We start from the raw sequence: 19,342 nt of genomic DNA, 5'->3' as shown, positions 1-19,342 counted from the left end.
CCTCCTTGGAAGGTTCAAGGCTGGTGTTTTCTATTGGTGTAGGTCAGAGCCTAAAGTTAAGCACCTTTTCATACTATGGAAGAAAAAAAAATCTGTATTTTTGGTAAACAGTGCTGTTTCAAGAGCTGGCGTTTAGTTTAGTGGTTAAGCTGGCCATGTTCCACATCACTGTTCCTGGGTTTGATTCCTGGCTCCTGCTTCCTGCCAGTGTGTGTGCACCCTGGGAGGCACAGTGATGGGTCAAGTAGTTGGGTTCCTGCCACCCATGTGGGAGACACAGACTGAGCTCCCAGCTTTGACCCTGGCTGTTGTGGGCATTTAGGGAATGAACCAGTGATGGGAGCTTTATCTGTTTATCTCAAAAAAAAAAAAGAAAAAAAAAAGTAGCAGCCGAGTTACATGATTCAATGTTCACATAGAGCTGAAACTGGATTGGCTGTGATGTTTTCTAGGATTATGATATTCTGTTTGTACTTTCATATTTTTCAGCTTCCAAATCACTACACAGATTACAGGTTCAATAGAGCATGCATGCTTCTATAAAAATACGTTTTATTAACAAAATGGGCCACACTATAAAAGGCAGTTGAAAGTTCAAATTACTGCTTTTTGGGAGATTCTTTCTTATTGGGTAGAGCACTGGAGACAGGTAAGGAGAACATCATCAAAGACTGCTTCCCCTGTATGAAGCCAGTGAGCCATGAAGATACAGCCACATCGGGCAGCATCTTTCTGCTTCCCCACCCACCACTAGCGTCGCGGGAAGCAGCTTGTCAACTACTGGAATCCTCAAGAATGTCAGAGCTGAGAAGCAAACAAATCTAAAGTTTAGAGGGGAACGTTCTTGCTGACACACAGCTAGGGAGGCTGGCCAGATCCAGGCCGTCATTCCAGATCATTTTGTTGAGCGATACCTCTTTGTTCCTTGATGACACTGTAAAGACAGGGCCAACGGCCTTTCACTCCTTTCCTCTGCGCAGTCACCGTGAAGGGCTGCAGGAGTTCGGGGAAGTAGAAATGGCTCAAGTGTCCCACTCAGAACTTCTGTAAGAACTTGAGGACAAGGTCCCTCAGTCGCACCCTGAGCATCTCATCATTGTCACAGATGATATGGGTTGAATCTTCTTCAATCTGGATGAGCGTCTCAGCTTCCTGCAGCAGGACAATATGGCCCTTGGCTGTGTCTTCCACCTTGATATCACTGAAGCCATGCTGCACCGAGAGAAGAGAAAGAGGAGGGGCTGATGGGAAAGGCATGACCGGATGACCCAACTGTGGCTTCTAAAATGGCATTTCTAGACTCCACTCAGTATTGTAGAAACTGGCACGCTCAACCCTCCTCAAAAACTCGTGGTTCTAGTAACATGGCCTGCTGCAGCAATACAAGTCACCCATCATTCATACACTTTAACAAGTGTCCCCAAACATGCGAGATCTCACACAAAGCACTACCAGAATTTCCCCACCTGCTGTGAAGTATCTGAGGAACACACAGGCACCAGTGTTCAGGAATCTGGGACCAGAGGGCTGTTCCCCTCCTCCGCCCGAAGCTCACGTTCCCCGGGATGAAGGCTCCATCCGAAGTCTCAGCTGCTCTGAGCTCCATGAAAATGCCATTTCTCATAAAGATACCAGTGGCGTGGGGACGGGGATAAGGCATCCTAGCAAACACTTCTCTATCTCTAATGCTAATTGCACACTTTTCTTAAGGTGAAAAAGTGGAAAAAAGTTGCCTGAAAGGGACACGAAACAGGTACAAAGCCTTGCTGTAGGGAGGTTGTCTCCTCTTAGTTATGGAAAGTTCTCATGTGGTTTTGGACAGGTACTGACATTCTTGCTGCAGTAAGATGAGGCATATCCAAAGTCAGGACCTAGAGACCAATGCCTTGGATGAGCCAAGCAGAACTAAATAAAGGTCTTTCTGGGAAAGCAAGTTGTTCAAAGTTTTTCAAAAATAAGTCCAACTTGAGGTCCATTAATAGGGCCCAGGAGCCCTGTCAGGTCACAAGGAAGGCGGGGCCATGATCACCTGTGCAGGACCCTGGTACAGGATCACCTGTGGTGGGAAGGTGGAGGAGACCTGTACACCCTGGCCGAGGCCTGCCCTTTGGGCGAGTCTTCAGACAAATGGAGAAAACCAAGCCCAACAAAGAAAGCCTTTAGGATGTGAAAGAAGTTGGTAAGTGAGATACTTAGTTTGGACAAAAGGTGCTTATTAATAGGTGGGTAGCAGATGATCTTGTAATCATTTGTTAGTTGCAGCTCTTCCAAAACAAAACATTAATGGTAGCACCTCGCTAGCCAGTTGCTCCTTCCTGTCCAGGATTCTCTAATCCTAATGCTAAAATTCTGACTGCTGAAGTCCTGCTGAAGCAGAATCACACAGACCTTTAAGGTTGGATTTTTACAATTTAATCGCAGTCAAGAGAAGCAGCACTGACACAGAGGGAAGAACGAGTGTCCTCCCAGGTAATCCCCTTCCAAAACCATCAGTGAACTGCAGGAACCTTTTCCCAACTTCCTAGGGATCTAGCAAGACAATTTCCCCCAAAGTGAGTTCTCCTGTGACAGCAAGGGGTCTAGGAAGGTGCAGCCCGCGGGGACGGAGTATCCTGGCCTTTCCTACTCCGTCCTGTTTGTCACATCTGTTTTTGAAGAAAGTCTTGTTCTTCAAGCCGGTTCCCATAGGAAACAGGTTTGGGGAGGCATTCTCCCAGCTGCCTACCAGATGCAAGGATGGGCTGGTGGAATCAACGGGGGAGCCACTGGAGAGGGACAGCGTCCTCAGCTCAGGGCTCTGTAAGCCTCTCGCTGCAGGACCCTGGAACAAGCACACGCCAGACAGCAGCGTGGACAGTGGGGACTCCATGTTCCTGGAAGCCAGGAGGAGACCATGAACGAGATAAAGGACTTCACTCAGGGCAGCGGTGCACGCTCACCTTCTCCAGCGTCTGCACAAACTGCTCCACGGGGATGGAGCCGCTCAACAAAGGCTTCAAAGCTTTGCAGTCCGGCACGTCCTCAGTCACCCGTTTTCTCTTCTTACCACTGGTGGGCTGCGCGGGCCTGGGAGGGGGCTAGAGCAGGATGAAAGCATGGTTCGGTGAGAGGGGCGGCGGCCCGGGCCAGGCACTGGGAACCTGCAGCAGTCCACCCTGTCCCGTGAGTGCCTCTCGGAACCAGAAGCTGCCAGGGCCCCAGGCAGCGCGGTTATCTGTGGTGTGGAAAACCAGCTGGAACCTGAGTTCAGGTTCACTATCAGCTGGGGGCTCTACCTAGAGTCCAACCAACACCACACACAAAACTACCCACATGGAGTGCTATCTTCTGTGGCTAGGCTCTCTGCCTTTTATCAAGAGCCATATTTGGATTCAAGTCAGTATTTTCTGTGTCATTGTTTTAATAAACTTTTGGGGCAGACTGATGGGAAAAAATCCTAGTTTGGGTACTTTTGTCAAGAAACCGAAGGTCAGAGATGCTGCCTGTTGGGAGAGAATCTTGTGCACGTTAAGGACCTGTCCAGTGTTTGCCATCTGTCAGCCCCTTTCTCAGGGCCCCACATCTAACAGTCCACACCTGAGAACCCTCCTGCAGGGTCAAGGGCCCACATCTGCACTGCGTGTCAGTCAGTGCCGCAGGCACGTGTGCGGGTCATCTGCGCCAGGCTCTCAGGCCTTCACGCATCTCTGCTCGTGCTGGGGTGGGCAGCATCTGTCACTTTTCATGCCCCCCCCCCCCAGCATCCTGCTCAAGTGGCAGCGCGCGTGGGAGCCTGAGAAATGCCCCTCTAGGAACGCGCCACAGAGGCTGCGGGCGATGCTCACGCTCCCAGAGCTGTGAACAGTGCGCAGGGCGAGACGCAGCCGCTTCGCCAGGAGTGACCCGCTCTGCTCTGCTCTCTCTGCTCTGCTCTCTCTGCTCCGCTCTGCTCTGCTCTGCTCTGCTCTCTCTCAGGCCTGTGGCCAGAGAAGCAGTAAAGGCCTCACATGAAGCACCCTCTGTCAAACATAATCGAGTGCCTCAGTCTGCAGGGTCTCCTGGTTTGGGAAGTGACGTCCTGGGAGCAGCTGAGATACCAGGTTGTTTCTGGGGGCGGGGAGTGTTCCAGTTGTCCCATCCCTCTCGACTCCCACCCTGCAGCACCTGCTCGTACCTGGAGAACGTGCTTGTTATCCTTCGTGTGCAGCACGGCTGAGACGGTTGCCAAGGAAATGCCAGGCTTGATCTCCATGGGCACCAGGGAGTCTGCGAGCTGAAAGCAAACAGTGGGGTTTGAGGTGGGCGCGCATACAGTGGGAGGGCAGGAGGTGCTGAGCTGCGGGCCAGTAGTTTATGAGGCCACCTGGGGCATGAGCCCCGCCCTTCGTAGTGCAGATCCAGGATGGCAACAGTGGGCCCAAGGGCCCCCCATTCTCACAGCAGCTTGTGCCTGCCCAGCCCCCTGGGAAAGAACCGACTACTGAGGAAGCCAAGTCTTTCATGATTACCACAGTCCATTTTCTTTTACTTTGAAATTTTTAAAAAGTTAAAATTTTAAATAAAAAACACATCAAACACACACAGTCCCTCTACCAGTCGATCAAAACAGGAGGGAAGGAGCCAGCGCTGTGGTGTGCGGGTAAAGCTACCACCCGCAACACCAGCATCCCGTATGGGCGCAGGTTCATGTCCCGGCTGCTCTATTTTCTGTCTAGCTCCCTGCTAATGCACCTGGGAAAGCAGTGAAGATGCCCAAGTCCTTGGGCCCCTGCACCCACATGGGAGACCTGGAAGAAGTTCCTGGCTCTTCGCTTCAGCCTGGCTCATCCCTGGCTGTTGTGGCCATCTGGGGAGTGAACCAGAGGATGAGAGGATGGAAGACCTCTCTGTCTCTCCCGCTTCCTCAGTAACTGACTCTCAAATACATAAATAAGTCTTTTTTTTTTTTTTTTTTTTTTTAAAAAAAAAAAGGAGCTAGAGTGGTGGCCAAACTAGGCTGGAAAGGGAGAAACCAACCTAGCTGACCCGTCTTCCCAGGGACCATCCATCTGCTGGGAGCTTTTCCTGAGCTCGGAGCAGACACCACCCAGGGCAGCCTTGTGCCACTGCAAGCTCCATCTCCTTTTTGTTGGTTACCCTAAAAATGAGACCACCTGAAGGGCCAGAGCCACGCTGCCATCTTTCAAGAGGCTTCCAGCCAACTCTCCAAACCCTTTTACAAGTGAGATGTCACTCCAGTTAGAATGGCTGTTGTCAAAAAGACAAAAAATAACAAATGCTAACAAGGCAGTGGAGACAAGGAACCTGATACTCTGCTGGTGAGAATGCAAATTAGTACAGCCAAACGGGGAACAGTGTGGAGGTTCCTGACAACACTAAACGTAGATCTACCATATGGCCCAGGGAATGTATCTGAAGGAAAGGACATCAGCATAGGGAGGAAATACCTGCCTCCCAGTTTATTACAGCGTTATTCACAACGGCCAAGATACGGAATTCAGTGGCTGAACGGATAAAGAACGTAAACACACACTGGAATATTGCTCAGCCATAAGAAAGAATGAAACCTTGCCATTTGCAGCAAAATGGATGGAACTGGAGTTCACTATGCTAAGTGAAATAAACCAGACACAAACACCATGTTTTCTCTTGTATGTGTAAGTTTAAATATATAAATGTGGTCAATATAAAAATCTAAGATACTGACTACTGGATGCAGGAGACAGGGAAGGGTGGGAGTTTGGGAGGAATTGGATAACGAGCACCAACACACAGCTGGGTGAGGGTACTGGGTTCCAGTGTTCCACAGAACTATAGGGTAACTACAGTTTGCAATAAGTGAAATCAAAGTTAATTTCCCAGTATGATTGGCTTATGCTATGGCTGTCTTAAAATATTGCACTGAGAGGCCAGTGCTGTGGCGCAGCGGGTTAAAGCCTGGGCCTGCAGCGCTGGCATCCCATATGGGCACTGGTTCGAGTCTCAGCTGCTCCACTTTTTTTTTTTTTTTTGACAGGCAGAGTGGACAGTGAGAGAGAGAGACAGAGAGAAAGGTCTTCCTTTGCCGTTGGTTCACCCTCCAATGGCCGCCGCGCTGATCCGAAGGCAGGAGCCAGGTACTTCTCCTGGTCTCCCATGGGGTGCAGGGCCCAAGCATTTAGGCCATCCTCCACTGCCTTCCTGGGCCACAGCAGAGAGCTGGCCTGGAAGAGGGGCAACTGGGACTAGAACCCGGTGTGCTGGCGCCGCATGCGGAGGATTAGCCTATTGAGCTGCGGCGCCGGCCAGCTGCTCCACTTTCAATCCAGCTCTCCGCTATGGCCTGGGAAAGCAGAAGGTGGCCCAAGTCTTTGGGGCCCTGTACCGGCATGGGAGACCCAGAAGAAGTTCCTAGCTCAGATTAGCTCAACTCTGGCCATTATGGTTATTTGGGCAGTGAACCAGTGAATGGAAGACCTCTCTCTCTCTCTCTGGCTCTTCCTTTCTCTGTAACTCTTTCAAATAAATAAATCTAAAAATAAAAATACTACACTGAATGCCATAAAACTGTACAAGTCTTCATGTTAATCAAAAATGAAAGCAAAAGCCCTTTCACAGTGTCTCTTAAAAACCTATCAGAGCTTTCCCTCACTCAAAATATGCACCGTGTGCAGAGTTTTCATTCCTTCTGGCCTCTAGCTCATCTTCATCTGCCCGCCGGATGACTAATGCCAGGTGGAAAGGCAGAGACAGAGGCGCTGGGATTGCGGAGCTCAGTTTCCCGGTGGTGGAACACACAGCCTGTACACGTGCGGCTGTCTTTCCCACTACCTGAGCCAGGCGTGTACCTTTTTTCCTGGCACCGCAGTGAGCTGGAACCTCCCCAGCAGCCCTGCCTCCTGGGTCAGCCAAACGTGGTTCTTACAGACCTCTACCGACTTCACTTAAGAACAACAATATACAAGGTGTCATTAAGCAAACACAGTGATCAGCATCACAGGGCAGATGATGCCGTCTGGACACTGAAACAGACTGGCGAGTTGTGCTTGAGGACTTTCACGAAGCAGGAAAGCGCACGCGGAGTAAGTGGGAAGTGATCCTTCCTGGGAGGGCAGGTGCCGGGCTGTGCCTCCCCCGCCCCATAAGAACACTCCCCCTCCCTCTCTGTCCTACCACCACTCCTTTCACAGGTCAGGCTGGCATGGGAGGTCTGGGGACGACATTACAGGAATCAAGTAGGTGAGACGCTCTCCCTGGGCAGCCAGGAACACTTTCTAAGAAGACTCTGAAGGTGGGCAAACTGTCAGCTGGCAGTTCTGCCAGAAGGGAAATCAGCCCAGAGCCCAGAACAACACAGGTCAGCTCAGGTGCCTCTGGGAGGGAGGAGCACTGACCAGCCATCCTGGGAGAATTTCTTATCACAAGGCCCATGAGGCCTGACATCTCAGATCTCCTACTTTGCATGTGGACAGACTGAACTTGAACCCAGACACTCAGATATGGGTTGTGAGTATCTCAACTAGTTATCTTAACATCTAGGCCAAACCCATCCCTGCACTGTCCTTCGAGAATCATTCTCTAACTTCCCATGATGGGGAATCAACAGAGAGCAATCAGAGGACAATGTAGATGTGGGAGGGCCAAAACAGTGGAGCTCAGCTTTAGTTTGCTGCCTCTGCCTGGCAGCTGTGGAAGGCTGTGGAGGAGGAAGGGTGGAGGATGACACAGGCAACTAACATTATTACCAGATAAAAGGAGGTCTAAGAGCTTCCTCACTGATGCTCCATATGCTATTTCTTGGAACTGATTAGGTTCCCTGAAGGAAAAGCCATTTATTCAAATCTAGAAAGATATTCAAATGTGTTTGAAAACCAGTCCTACAATAGCTTTTTTTTGGGGGGGGGGGGCTGACATTGTGGCAAACGGGTTAAGCTGCTGCCTGTGATGCTGGCATCCCATACCAGAGCACCGGTTCAAGTCCTGGACTAAGTACTTGGGTCCCTGCTATCCACTTTGGAGACCCAGATGGAGTTCCAGACTCCTAGCTTTGGCCTGGCCCAGCCCTGGCTGTTGCAGGCATTCAGGCAGTGAACCAGTGGATGGGAGATCACTCTGTAAAAGTCCTCCTCTCTGTAAAAGTCTTCCTTTTAAATAAATACATTTTCATAAAAATTGCTTTGTTGGGACTGGCCACACCTTGATTACCAGAGGTCTTTGGGCAGAAGTGTCTGGGCTGCAGGGTCAAGTCCAGCTAGACTCCCACACTGCCCACGTTTCCTTTCTGGGCAGGGCTCTCGGTGGTGGGTCCCATCTGTCTCTGTATACCCTGCAATTCCAAGAACCACAGAGCACTTACCCCGCTGGTTGGTCCTGATCACATTCTTTCTAACCCTGAAGAGTTACGCTCAGGCAAGCACTTGGTGCTGCAGCGAAGATGCCACTTGGGTCACCCACGTCCCGTGTCAGCGTGCCTGGGCTGGAGTCCCAACTTTGCTCTCAATTCCCGCTTCCTGCTAACGCGCATCCTGGGAGGCAGCAGGTAATGGCTCAACTACTTGGGTCCCTGCCATCTGTGTGGGAAACCTGCATCAAGTTCCTGTTTTCTGGCTTTGGCCTGGTCCAGCCCTAGTTTTGTGACCAAGTGCAGGTGAACCAGCAGATGGGACACCTGTCTCTGTCGCTCTGCCTGCCTTTCAAATAAAGAGCTGTGCTTTCCCTTTCCAGTTTTATGTCCAAGGTCCTCCTTTTAGAATCCTCTCCCTCTGGAACCCCATCTGAGGAAAGGGGCCTTTCCTGGAAGCAAAAGGGAAGAACTGTAAGAACAGGAACACGTGAAGCTCAGTAGTTTGGAGGGAAGGCCTTCATCTGTGGCTGTCGCTGTGGCCTAAGATCTGTCATAATTCAGGGGAAGATGGTGACCAGCTGTTTCCATTCCTTGCTGAGAGAGGAGCTGCAGCAAGTGGATTTAACTACAGCAGTATGTGTTCCCGTTTCTGCTCTGAGTTACCAGGAGGGCACCCAAACCTGTGGCAAGCTGGAGCCACCGGCACTTGCCAAGTCCCCCGAAGAACACAGAGTGAGACATAAGGAAGCTGAAGACCTCTCCCAGCTCACAGGCCACTTTCTACCAGAGTTAGGGACTTGACATCGCGCAGAATCCTCAGAAGGAGCCTGTGCATGGACTTCAGAGATGGTTTCTAAGCTCTAGTTGCCTTTATGTAAAACATAAGTATTTCTTACAGAGATGGTTGGTGGACTTTGTAAAAAAATGACCCACATGGAACAACTAAAGCCTAATGTTCTGTCTAGGAACAACACTTCGTCTTTTCCCTAAGGAACTTTTTAAAATTAATCATTAACTCAAGAAACATTAGTCTATATCTTCTTATAGACTGACTGGATAAAAGGGTTAAATTTAAAGGCGATTATGAAGTTTCTTCCTCATGTCTACTTTAAAGGTTAAAAAAAAGAAACACTGTAGCAAGTTGGATTGAAACACTTCTGCCCATTATTAAACAAAGAAATAGGAGATATCAATGTATACTTATACAATCAGAAAAGACTTGAATAAAGTTAGAAAAGAACAAAGGGATACCATCTGATGTTAGCAGGAAGCAGAAAAGAGAACTCTCTCCCCAGCTTTGATGTGGGGGTATAAACCATTGCCGTCTTTCTGGGGGAACAAGCTGGCATATATAACTTATAGCCATAAATACTCAAATATTCATAATCTTTGACCCAGAAATTCCAACTGCATAATGTTTTCCTATGGACAAAGATTTATATGAAAGGCTGTTCTTCTAAGTATTAACATATAATACAAAAAAGCCAGAAGTAATAAATATTCACCAGTAAAGGAATAGTTCAATAAATTACCTAATTAAATAATGTTAAATAATTATAAATAATAGTTAATTAAATAAATTACATAAATACACTTGTGATTGACCATTACATGCATCTGTTAAAACTAAGGAGTCTAGGGGCCGGCGTTGTAGTGTACTGGGTAAAACTGTCACCTGCAATGCCAGCATCCCATACGGGTGCCCGTTCACATCCCAGTTGCTCCACTTTGGATACAGCTCCCTGCCTATGGCTGGGGAAGAGTAGTGGAAGATGACCCAAAGTGTCTGGGCCCCTGCCACCCACATGGGAGTCTCAGATGAAACTCCCATCTCCAACCTGGCCCATCCCTGGCCATTGCAATTGTCTGGAGAATGAACCAGCATATACAAGATCTTCCTGTCTCTCCATCTCTCTGTAACTTTGACTTTCAAACACATAAATAAATACGTAAATCCTTGAAAACAAAACAAAATTGGAGATTCTAAAATCTCTTTAGTGACGCAATATACATACTGTTACGTGAAAACAACAGTATATGAGGCATAGTTCCACGGCATGCACACACACACACACACACACACACAAGTGAACAGACAAGGTAATACACCAACATTTTATCAGTAGTTATCTCTGGTATTGGAACTGGAACTCATTTCTGCTTTTGTCTTTATATTATCTGCATATAATGGACTTATATTATTATTTTAAAATGAGTTAATATTTTAAAACTCCTAGTTTTAATTTCTAATAAACCAACAGATATAACCCACATACACAAAAGCTCCTTAATGTTCTAATTTTTAGGGAGTCCTAAGACCAAAACATTTGAGAACTGCTGTCCTTGAGTTCAGAAACCTAAACCTAGGCCTTCAATCCCAGCCACTGGAAAACACCAGACAGAAGGGGCTGATGCGGTAGCACAATAAAACACCAGGATCAAATACCAGACAGAAGTGATCTAGAGGCACTGCGTCAGTGCCTTTCACAGTAAGACGAGCAAAGCATGGAGAAAATGAAAATCCAAGTTATGAAAAACAAATGAAATAACCATAAAGTTAGAATTGGGGATGGTTAGCTCCACTTCTGTTTCAAAAACAAAAACAGAATCTCACCCTTCTTGGAGTGTGAAACCAATTTTCATCTTTCATTCATCCAAAATAGTTTTTATTAACAAGGCCAAATGACTGAAACAAAACAGAAACACTCCAGTGTAGGCCACATTAACCTGATGGATGGGCCAACTCGAAAGCTACAGCAGACAGGCACCATTTCAGTTCTTGCACGAGGCTTTGGGAGGACACTGGAAGGGAGACTTGGCTGCATTGCAGGAAGACTGAACTACCTCACTCAGCAGTGAGCTCTACGGAGAGAAACAGAAGCCAGGTGTGCAGCCAAAATAACAGAACTTAAGAGGCTGAATTCCCAAGCTCCAACTAGAAATTAGTATTTTTCCCTTTTAAAGAATTATAAGACCTCCCTTCTTTTGGTCATGCACCCTTGTTGCCCTGTGGGCCTTCAGGCTGCCCGCTCTCTGCTTTCCGGCCTGCACGCTTGCTCCCTGTGGCTCGCTCCTAGACTGCTCTCTGCCTGGTGTGGATCCAACTTAGCTTCTAGACCTCTTTCTCCCCTAAATAAAGCCCTCACTTTCCTGCGCATTTCTCTCACTGAATAAAAAGCTTAAAAACTTTAAAAAAAATGTAAAGACCATAAACATCCAAATGATCTTCAAACAAGTCAACTTGAGAAGCTACACATATCTTTCTTCTAGTTTATTGCCTAACCTGCTTTGACTTTAAAAAATTCTTTTTTATAAAAAAGATTTATATATTTATTTGAAAGGCAGAGCTACAGAGATAGAGGGAAAGACAGAGAGATCTTCCATCCACTGGTTTACTCCCCAAATGACCACAACAGCTGGGGCTGGACCAGGATGAAGCCAGGAGCTTTGTCTGGGTCTCCCACATGGGTGGCAGGGACCCAAATATTTGACCATCTTTCAGAGCTTTCCCAGGCACCTCACAGGGAGCTAGCTAGACTGCAGCACAGCAGCCAGAACTCAAACTGGCACACACATGGGATGTCCGCATTGCAGGCGGCTGCTTAACTTGCTGAGCCACAATGCCAGCTCCTTAACCCTTTCAGAAAAAAAATTATAACCAATTAATAAAGCTTAAAGTAAAAGAAATTAGAATTAATATCTTTGCTTTGAAATTATAATTTGGTATAAACCAGTGACTAAACTACAAATGCCTCTTTAGAAAAACTGTCTTCAACAGCTGAATTCCCCCTTGAAGGATGAAGACTTAGCACAAGTGACCGTGAGCAGAATGTGCTTTCAGACTCTGCAGAGTCGCTGGACGTCTCTGCCAATGCATCCAGGAAGCTCCCCTGCAGGCCACTGGCCTTGTTCTTGCCTGTCTCCCCCACATCTGCAGCCCTCCAGCCTGCACTCACTCGGTCTCCCTATACACTGGTTGCCGACAGCAGTCATATGGGAGAGTTCCCTTTCAAGGAACCAAGAACAAGACAAGAATGGTTATAAATTATCTACTTTTATTTGCCATTATAAAAATCAGGATTCCTTGCATTTAAAAAACATCTGTTGGTTTGGTGGCTCAGTTTTACATAAATTAATTCCTGATGTTGGTTTGGATCTCCTTTATCTATTGCTTTTCTGGTTAATTCTGGAAAGGACTAGGAGTACTAGAAACTGGCTTCCTACTGACAGCACCAGGGTTCTCCAGGGGCCTTTGGTGGGGCCACTAAGAGAGTGTCATTCAGGAGGTGAGACCATAGATCCAGGGTCTGACTGCCATGTGAATCTCAAACTCCAAAAAGAATTTGGGGCACACTGATTCTTTTTTTTTTTTTTTTTTTTTTGACAGGCAGAGTGGACATGAGAGAGAGAGACAGAGAGAAAGGTCTTCCTTTGCCGTTGGTTCACCCTCCAATGGCCGCCGCGGCCAGCGCGCTGCGGCCGGCGCACCGCGCTGATCCGATGGCAGGAGCCAGGAGCCAGGTGCTTTTCCTGGTCTCCCATGGGGTGCAGGGCCCAAGCACTTGGGCCATCCTCCACTGCACTCCCTGGCCACAGCAGAGAGCTGGCCTGGAAGAGGGGCAACCGGGACAGAATCCGGCGCCCCAACCGGGACTAGAACCCGGTGTGCCGGCGCCGCTAGGCGGAGGATTAGCCTAGTGAGCCGCGGCGCCGGCCGGGGCACACTGATTCTAACAATACATTATCCTTTTTATTTTGTGTCTGCTCAAAACATGTTCAAGTTGTCTCAAGAGGCAAAAGGAAGCCAGAGGAGCCTCCTACTGTCTTCTCCTCCGTCCTCATCTCAGGAGAGCTTGCTCACCTTCCTTACCCCAGACAAGTCACTTGAGCTCAGAGACCTTCCCTGTCCTGCATGTCCCATGTGCCTTGTACTTTGTCTCTACTCACGCAGAAGCTGAGATTTTACATAACTACAAAATACTTCGACTTTGACGGAACAAAACCTGTAAGTTGTACTAAAGTGGATATAAATAAGATCTACAGTCCATCTTTTTGGGTTATTCTCCTCTCTGAACTCAGTGAGATTTGACTCACTCATGAGGTCCTGCAAAGACGAGGAAAACCACTTTTTCCTGAGGCAGCTAGGGACAGGGCTGGCATCCGTGTTTCCTGCGTCAAGGCTCTGGCGTGTGGCCTGGCCTCGCGGCTCACTCTGCTGCACACTGACCTGGGAGAGGTCCTGAGTTTTCACAGCTGGCATTTCCTTATTTGAAAAATCAGAAAGCCCTGGGATGTCACTCCTCATCCCAGTTACTTGCTTGTGGGTCTTTGGTTCATTCATATTTGACACAAACCCAAAAGAAAGCGACCTCTTGGTCATTTTCATCAAGAGATTCAAACACAAAATTCAAGTTAAACCTGAGAGACAGCTCACCTCTGGCATGATTTCGATCTTCTCGTACCGACGTTTGAAGGGCAGGGCAAGGACCTCGGCCCGCCGATAGGACATGGCCGGGGGCTGGCAGTCGATCATGAGGTCCATCCTGTGGGACTGGGCTGGGGGTGGCTGGGTGTACTGCTCAGGACAGACCACGTGCAGGGGCTGGAGAAACAGCAGAACAGGGTCACGGCAAAAGGCAGGGAAGCAGAGGAGGCTGCAGTGCAGAGCAGCCAGGTCAGAGGGCTGGTTCCTCTCTCACTCTGGCTTCCTGATGGCTCAGACTCACTGTTTTCACGCCACCTCGAACTCTCGTCCTCTCAAACCCAACCAACCAGTGAGCAGATGGATGTGTGTGTGTACGTGTGTATATGAGGGGAGCAGAATAAAAACTTCAAGGAAAACCCCTGAACTGCCAGTCATACTGATGAGTGAAGGATTTATTGCCTCAGTTTGCTTTTATTTTTTCTACTCTACAAAGTAATTTCCATGGTAACATCCATGTGTTTACTCTTAGCTGGTCTGTCTCTAGGCTCCTTTAGGGCACAACTGTTGGATGCTCCTGGCTGGCTAGCAAGGGTTGGAACTCTTCGTGCTAGTGTGTAGTTCTCGTTTAAAGTTTCTTCTGGAAGTAGGCCAACTGGTATTAGGTGGTAGGCACTGGTTATGTCCCATGCTCAGCTCTGCATGACAATGAATCAGAGTTAGGAAATTTTAGACAAAATGTCTTTTTTGTCATCTTCAAAGAAAAAAAATTAGCAAACCAATGTTTACTTCAGACAAGTACCACACAACTGAAAACTAATGTTGGAAGTCCACAGGTCACTGTATTGTTCCTGTGTTTATTACTTAAGAGTTTGAACCAAGCCACAAGGTCCTTAAAGAGTAAGGTTTTCCACCAGGTTAAGCTTGCTGGATATAAAATAGCACTTGCTCCTTAGGACTCGTACGTCTTTTGCTAGTCTTCCTGACTTGGCTATTGTTTCAGAGTCTCCTCCCTCCACAATCATGGCCTAACAGCTTCTTCCAGGGTTTCTGCTCCTAAAGCGGAGACCAGATGGCCTCCAGGTTCAAATGTTAGCACATGACCAGAGGGGTGGGAAGAGCATCCGGTTAGTTTATTGACTGGGATTTGAAGTTACTGAGTAATGAAAACAAGCTATAAATTATTTCTCCCAGTACAGTGATGAGCACACAGTGGGGTGTAAAATCATTCCAGCTAGGCCAAAGCTGGCTACAGAAAAATATTCTTCCCTGTACAGCAAGTAATTAGTGATTACCAGAATCCATTCTCCCCACCTTCCTCAGGCTCTTTAGCTTTTCAGCTATTTTTAGTTACCTTATTTTATATAAGGGCCTCTTGTCTTGGGGTCAAAATTCTGTGAAGAGGAGGAAAGAGAACTTCTCATCTAGGCCAAAAAATGGAAGGAGACCGTCACGCCTCTCTGAATGACTAGGTGAGGAGGCAAGAGGTAGCGCCAGGGCATCCTTGGAAACAATGAGGCTATAGAAAACCAGGAATTCTCCTCTCTGTTCTAAGCTGGCTTCCTTGCTGATTCCCACAGCCTGCCCACTCCCAGTCGCCGGGAAGCTCACCAGGTGAGGAGTAACTGGCCTGCGGCAGTGCCTTTGTCTCCCTCCTCTGGCTTTCTCTTTCTGCGCAGAGAGCCTTCCTTTCCTTCCTTTTATCTACTACTTCACCCCAACTACTTCCTCCCTGTCTGTATGGAAGAAGATGCAAAATGAGCCAAGAACAACAACAAAACTCAAACTGAAAAAAAAAAAAAAACCCAACATGTGATGCTAGACCTTGCTACACTATACTGCCTGTCAGCTCAGTGAAACATGTTTCTAGAATGACTTTTTTGAGGAATGGAAGGAAGATGGATAGTTTTTTTTTTTTTTTTTTTTTTTTTTAGTGGACAAAGATGGTCCTCAACAAAAATAATAGACTCTTTATGCTTTCTTTCCCTTTCCTTTTTGATTTCTTTCGAATGGAAATTTTCTTCAGGGTGTAAAGGTCAGTAGGTGACTTTTAAGTTTGAAGGGTAATGAGTGCACGTCCCAGCATTCTGCAGACATTTGAGAGAAGAGGGAGACAAGAACCTGAGTGCAGCTAGACACCCGTCCACTCACACCACAGAAGCACACACTCCACAGTGACTTAACCACACAAACACACAAGCAGTTTCCTTCAGTACCTGCACTTCTTTAAGCAATTTAGACACCTGGATGAAATTCAGCCGTGTGTCGATGGGGCAGTATATGCATTTCATGGCCAAGGGCTGGTAGGGAGCCAGTGCTTCCAGGTAGGAGAAGTCCGGTTCTAAGCAAAGTACAAAAAGGAATTTCAAAATGCAAGCAAGGCTGATGAAGTCAGGGCCAAGCAGATGGGCAGCACAGTGAATAAGTCAGTGAGTCCTGTGCAGCGACGGGAGGAAAGGAGTTCCAAATAAGGAGAGAGGCGGGATGGACCTGCACGTATAGGTTCAACATTTCCAGCCCGGAGAAGCAGATGAATGAGGGGATACACAAGTACATGGAGGAGAAGGCAAAGCTCTTATGTACAGCAACTAAATATAAAACAAATGATGACTTTCAAAAAAAATCCCACTTGGTAATCATCACAGTAATAATTTAGTCAGATGAGAATCATCAATAAATACTAAAAATGTAGATAAAAATTTGAGGAACAAGAGAATATTTACATTCTCAAAGTGTTCCCTACAAAATACTGCTTAAATACAAAGAAAAACAATGACTTCACAGTGTGGAGCACAGCCTGGCACAGACCACGTGACTCACATCATGTCATGTGCCCAAAGTCAACACTCAGATGTGAGATAAATCAGCATCATGGCCCCCTGCTGACAGGACACACCTAAGAGGCAACAGACTAGACTCTGAGCCCACATCACACAGGCTTCTGCTAGGACTATTCCATTCCTCCTGCAAGCCCAGCACAGTAACTTCGCCAGTGTCTCAGAACACCTGACAGAACTTCCAGATACTGGGGTTACCACCTCCAGTAGATATTTCCTTAAAAATACCCAGAACCACCTCCACCCCTCCTCCCCACAATGAGGCAAGAACAGGCCACCCACAACTGGCTCCCTTTTCTCATGTACAGTCAACATAGCACAAACAGAAAAGGTGGCTTGAAACTTCTTTCTGTCTCACGCTATTGGATGTCAGGAGTGACAAAGCTCCTGGTCTGGAAGCCTAACAAGCCAGTTTAAATGTAAGTTCATTACCCAGAGTTTTGTCACAAATGATTTTATAATCCTTGATTTCTAAAGAAAAATTTACTACAGAAAAATTAACACTGAAGTCAACCCCTCTTATTGTACCCATGTCAGTACCGTAGCCATTGTCAACCAGAGAGTCACAACTCATTCAAAGAAGCAGGAAAGATCAACTGCAAACAACGTTCTCTTGTTAGTAAACTTCTGGCAATGGTGAATAAACGTCCCATGGCCTGACTTCCTTTGCATTTACCCAAAGCCGGCCTGAGAAGAGAAAGCCTGTGCCTGATGACTGGGAGCTCTCCCAGCACTTTCAGCTCAGCTGTGATATTAGTAGGAGGTGGCTAGGCCATGGTGGCCTTCTGTTGGGCGATTTCACAGAACACCAACATCAAACAAGCCCAGTTAGTGGCCACAATGGACCCAGACTAGGAAGACCTCTTGGTAATCATGACTGAACACAAACCATCACATGGTCTCAACCACAAAACAGGCAAACACTACCTACACTATCCTGAACGCCAGTCTTCTTCTGTTCTAGATAGGAATCACTGAAAAGCCCAACTGTAGAATTTCTTACAGTTCCTACTTTAGAACGAAGGCCCAGATCCACTAACCACCTCAAGTCACTTTACCACCCCAGATCTTACAGGAAGGTCTTTTGATCATGTTTATACCCATAGTAAGTGTTCCTCTCAAGGCGATGGGGCCAGCAACCCAACTCTGACTACAGATGTGTCCCTGGTCTAGGGAGGAGAAAGCTGTCTAAATTCCATGGGAGGCACCTTACTAGGTGCTCTCATATAGCACTTTATAGTAAGTGCCCCAGGGCAACCCAAGGAGCTGGTGATCAACAGTAAAGGAGGGTGAGGCTTGCTGAGGGGAGCTGGCTTAATTACAGAATACAGCAAGTTGGGTTGAACTTTTTTACTTGTAAGATTTTGAAAATCAATGCTGTCTGAAGACTTTACATTGCTAAAATGTAATAGTGATTAAAGAACATCCCTACTTGACCTTATTAAAGGATTTGTTTGTCCTGAGTGGTTTGTCTCCAAGAAAAAAACTGCAAGACAAAGAAAGACAAAGACCCATGTGGATAAACAGTTTCAAAAGGTTAAAACAAATCTGACTACTGGAATTTTAGTAGTACTTGAAATGACTCATGAAATCCTATCAAAAAGCTGTTCAGTAGAATTCCATCTCAGGGAAAAATCTTCAAAAACAGAAATAGGAGCCTATGTTGAGGTGGAGCAGGGTAAACTGCTGCTTGCAATAACAGCATCCCATTGTGGAGTGCCAGTTTGAGCCCCAGCTGCTCTGCCTAATGAACCAGCCTCCTATTAGAGTGCCTGGGAAGGCAGCAGATCATGGCCCAGGTACTTGGGCTCCTGCCACTCATGTGGAAGGCCAGGATGGAGTTCTTGGCTCCTGGCTTTGGCCTGATCCAGCCATGGTTGTTGAGGCCATTTGGGTAATGAACCAATGGATGAAAGATCTCTCTTTCTCTGTCACTCTTTCAGAAAAACAAAGAAACAAAAAAAAAAACCCACAGAAATAAAAGCTGTGTTCAATACACAGTTATCTAACAGGCCATGTTGCTTTACTCTCTTTTCCTTATAAGTTTCTCATTCTTTGGTACATACAAGAGAATCAGGTTCATGTCTATGCCTTAGATTATGATGAAACCCTTCCTGGGTCCCATGTGGAAAGACCACCATGGTCCCAGTGGAAAGAAAAAGCAGGGTTTTGGTTGTTTTTGAAATTTACCTGTGAATATAACAGTATTGAGACTAGATTTTCCCCAGAGCTCCATGAAATGGACCACGTCGCCAAACCGGAGGGAAGGGTGCCCGGTGAACACCACACACGGCTGCCTGAAATCATTGCTGAAGTCTCCATGGATGCTGGGGTAGTGCTTCAGCTTGTTGGTCTGAATGAGCTAGAAGACATAAGAAAAGAAGAAGAGATGTTAGTCTGCCTAAAGGAAGAACCAAAGCCCAAGGGGGTATGTACAGCTGAATTAAACACATCACCAGAAACAAGAAGACAGAGGATGAGAGACAGTATCTGCAACAGACACACCTCAGAGAGGACCATCACTCAAAGTTTACAAACTCTTCAACTCAGCAAGAAAGCAAAGAACTCAATTTAAAAACAGGCAAAAGGCCTGAATAGACACCTCATCAAAGAAGATATGTAGATGCAAACCAGCATCATACACCACTAGGGAAATGCAAATTAAAACAATAAGATAGATGCTACTAATCACTTAATCACATGACCAAAATCCAAACATCAACACAACTGATGTTGGTGAGGATGTGGAAAAACAAGAACCCTCGCTTATTGCTCGTGGGA

The 19,342-nt window shown here is 47.0% G+C and overlaps 1 protein-coding gene across 1 annotated transcript in view; it reads right to left on the bottom strand.

Annotated features, from left to right (window-relative positions):
- Window positions 1-535: 535 nt before the first annotated feature.
- Window positions 536-19,342, bottom strand: part of INTS9 (integrator complex subunit 9) — a 148,103-nt gene continuing 129,296 nt past the window's right edge. The window contains exons 12-17 of the mRNA XM_008249049.5: window positions 18,752-18,923; window positions 15,941-16,065; window positions 13,737-13,904; window positions 4,154-4,252; window positions 2,940-3,077; window positions 536-1,212 (exon numbers count right to left, since the gene is read on the bottom strand). Coding sequence (XP_008247271.1) covers window positions 1,036-1,212; window positions 2,940-3,077; window positions 4,154-4,252; window positions 13,737-13,904; window positions 15,941-16,065; window positions 18,752-18,923 — 879 coding nt within the window. The 3' untranslated portion in view covers window positions 536-1,035. The remainder of the gene's footprint in view (window positions 1,213-2,939; window positions 3,078-4,153; window positions 4,253-13,736; window positions 13,905-15,940; window positions 16,066-18,751; window positions 18,924-19,342) is intronic.

The sequence above is a fragment of the Oryctolagus cuniculus genome, chromosome 2 (genome assembly GCF_051225735.1).
Source record: "Oryctolagus cuniculus isolate XC-2025 breed Fujian yellow rabbit chromosome 2, ASM5122573v1, whole genome shotgun sequence".
Taxonomy (NCBI): Eukaryota; Metazoa; Chordata; class Mammalia; order Lagomorpha; family Leporidae; genus Oryctolagus; species Oryctolagus cuniculus.
The sequence above is the reverse complement of the archived record's forward strand: the minus strand, read 5'-3'. Positions and strand labels throughout refer to the sequence as shown.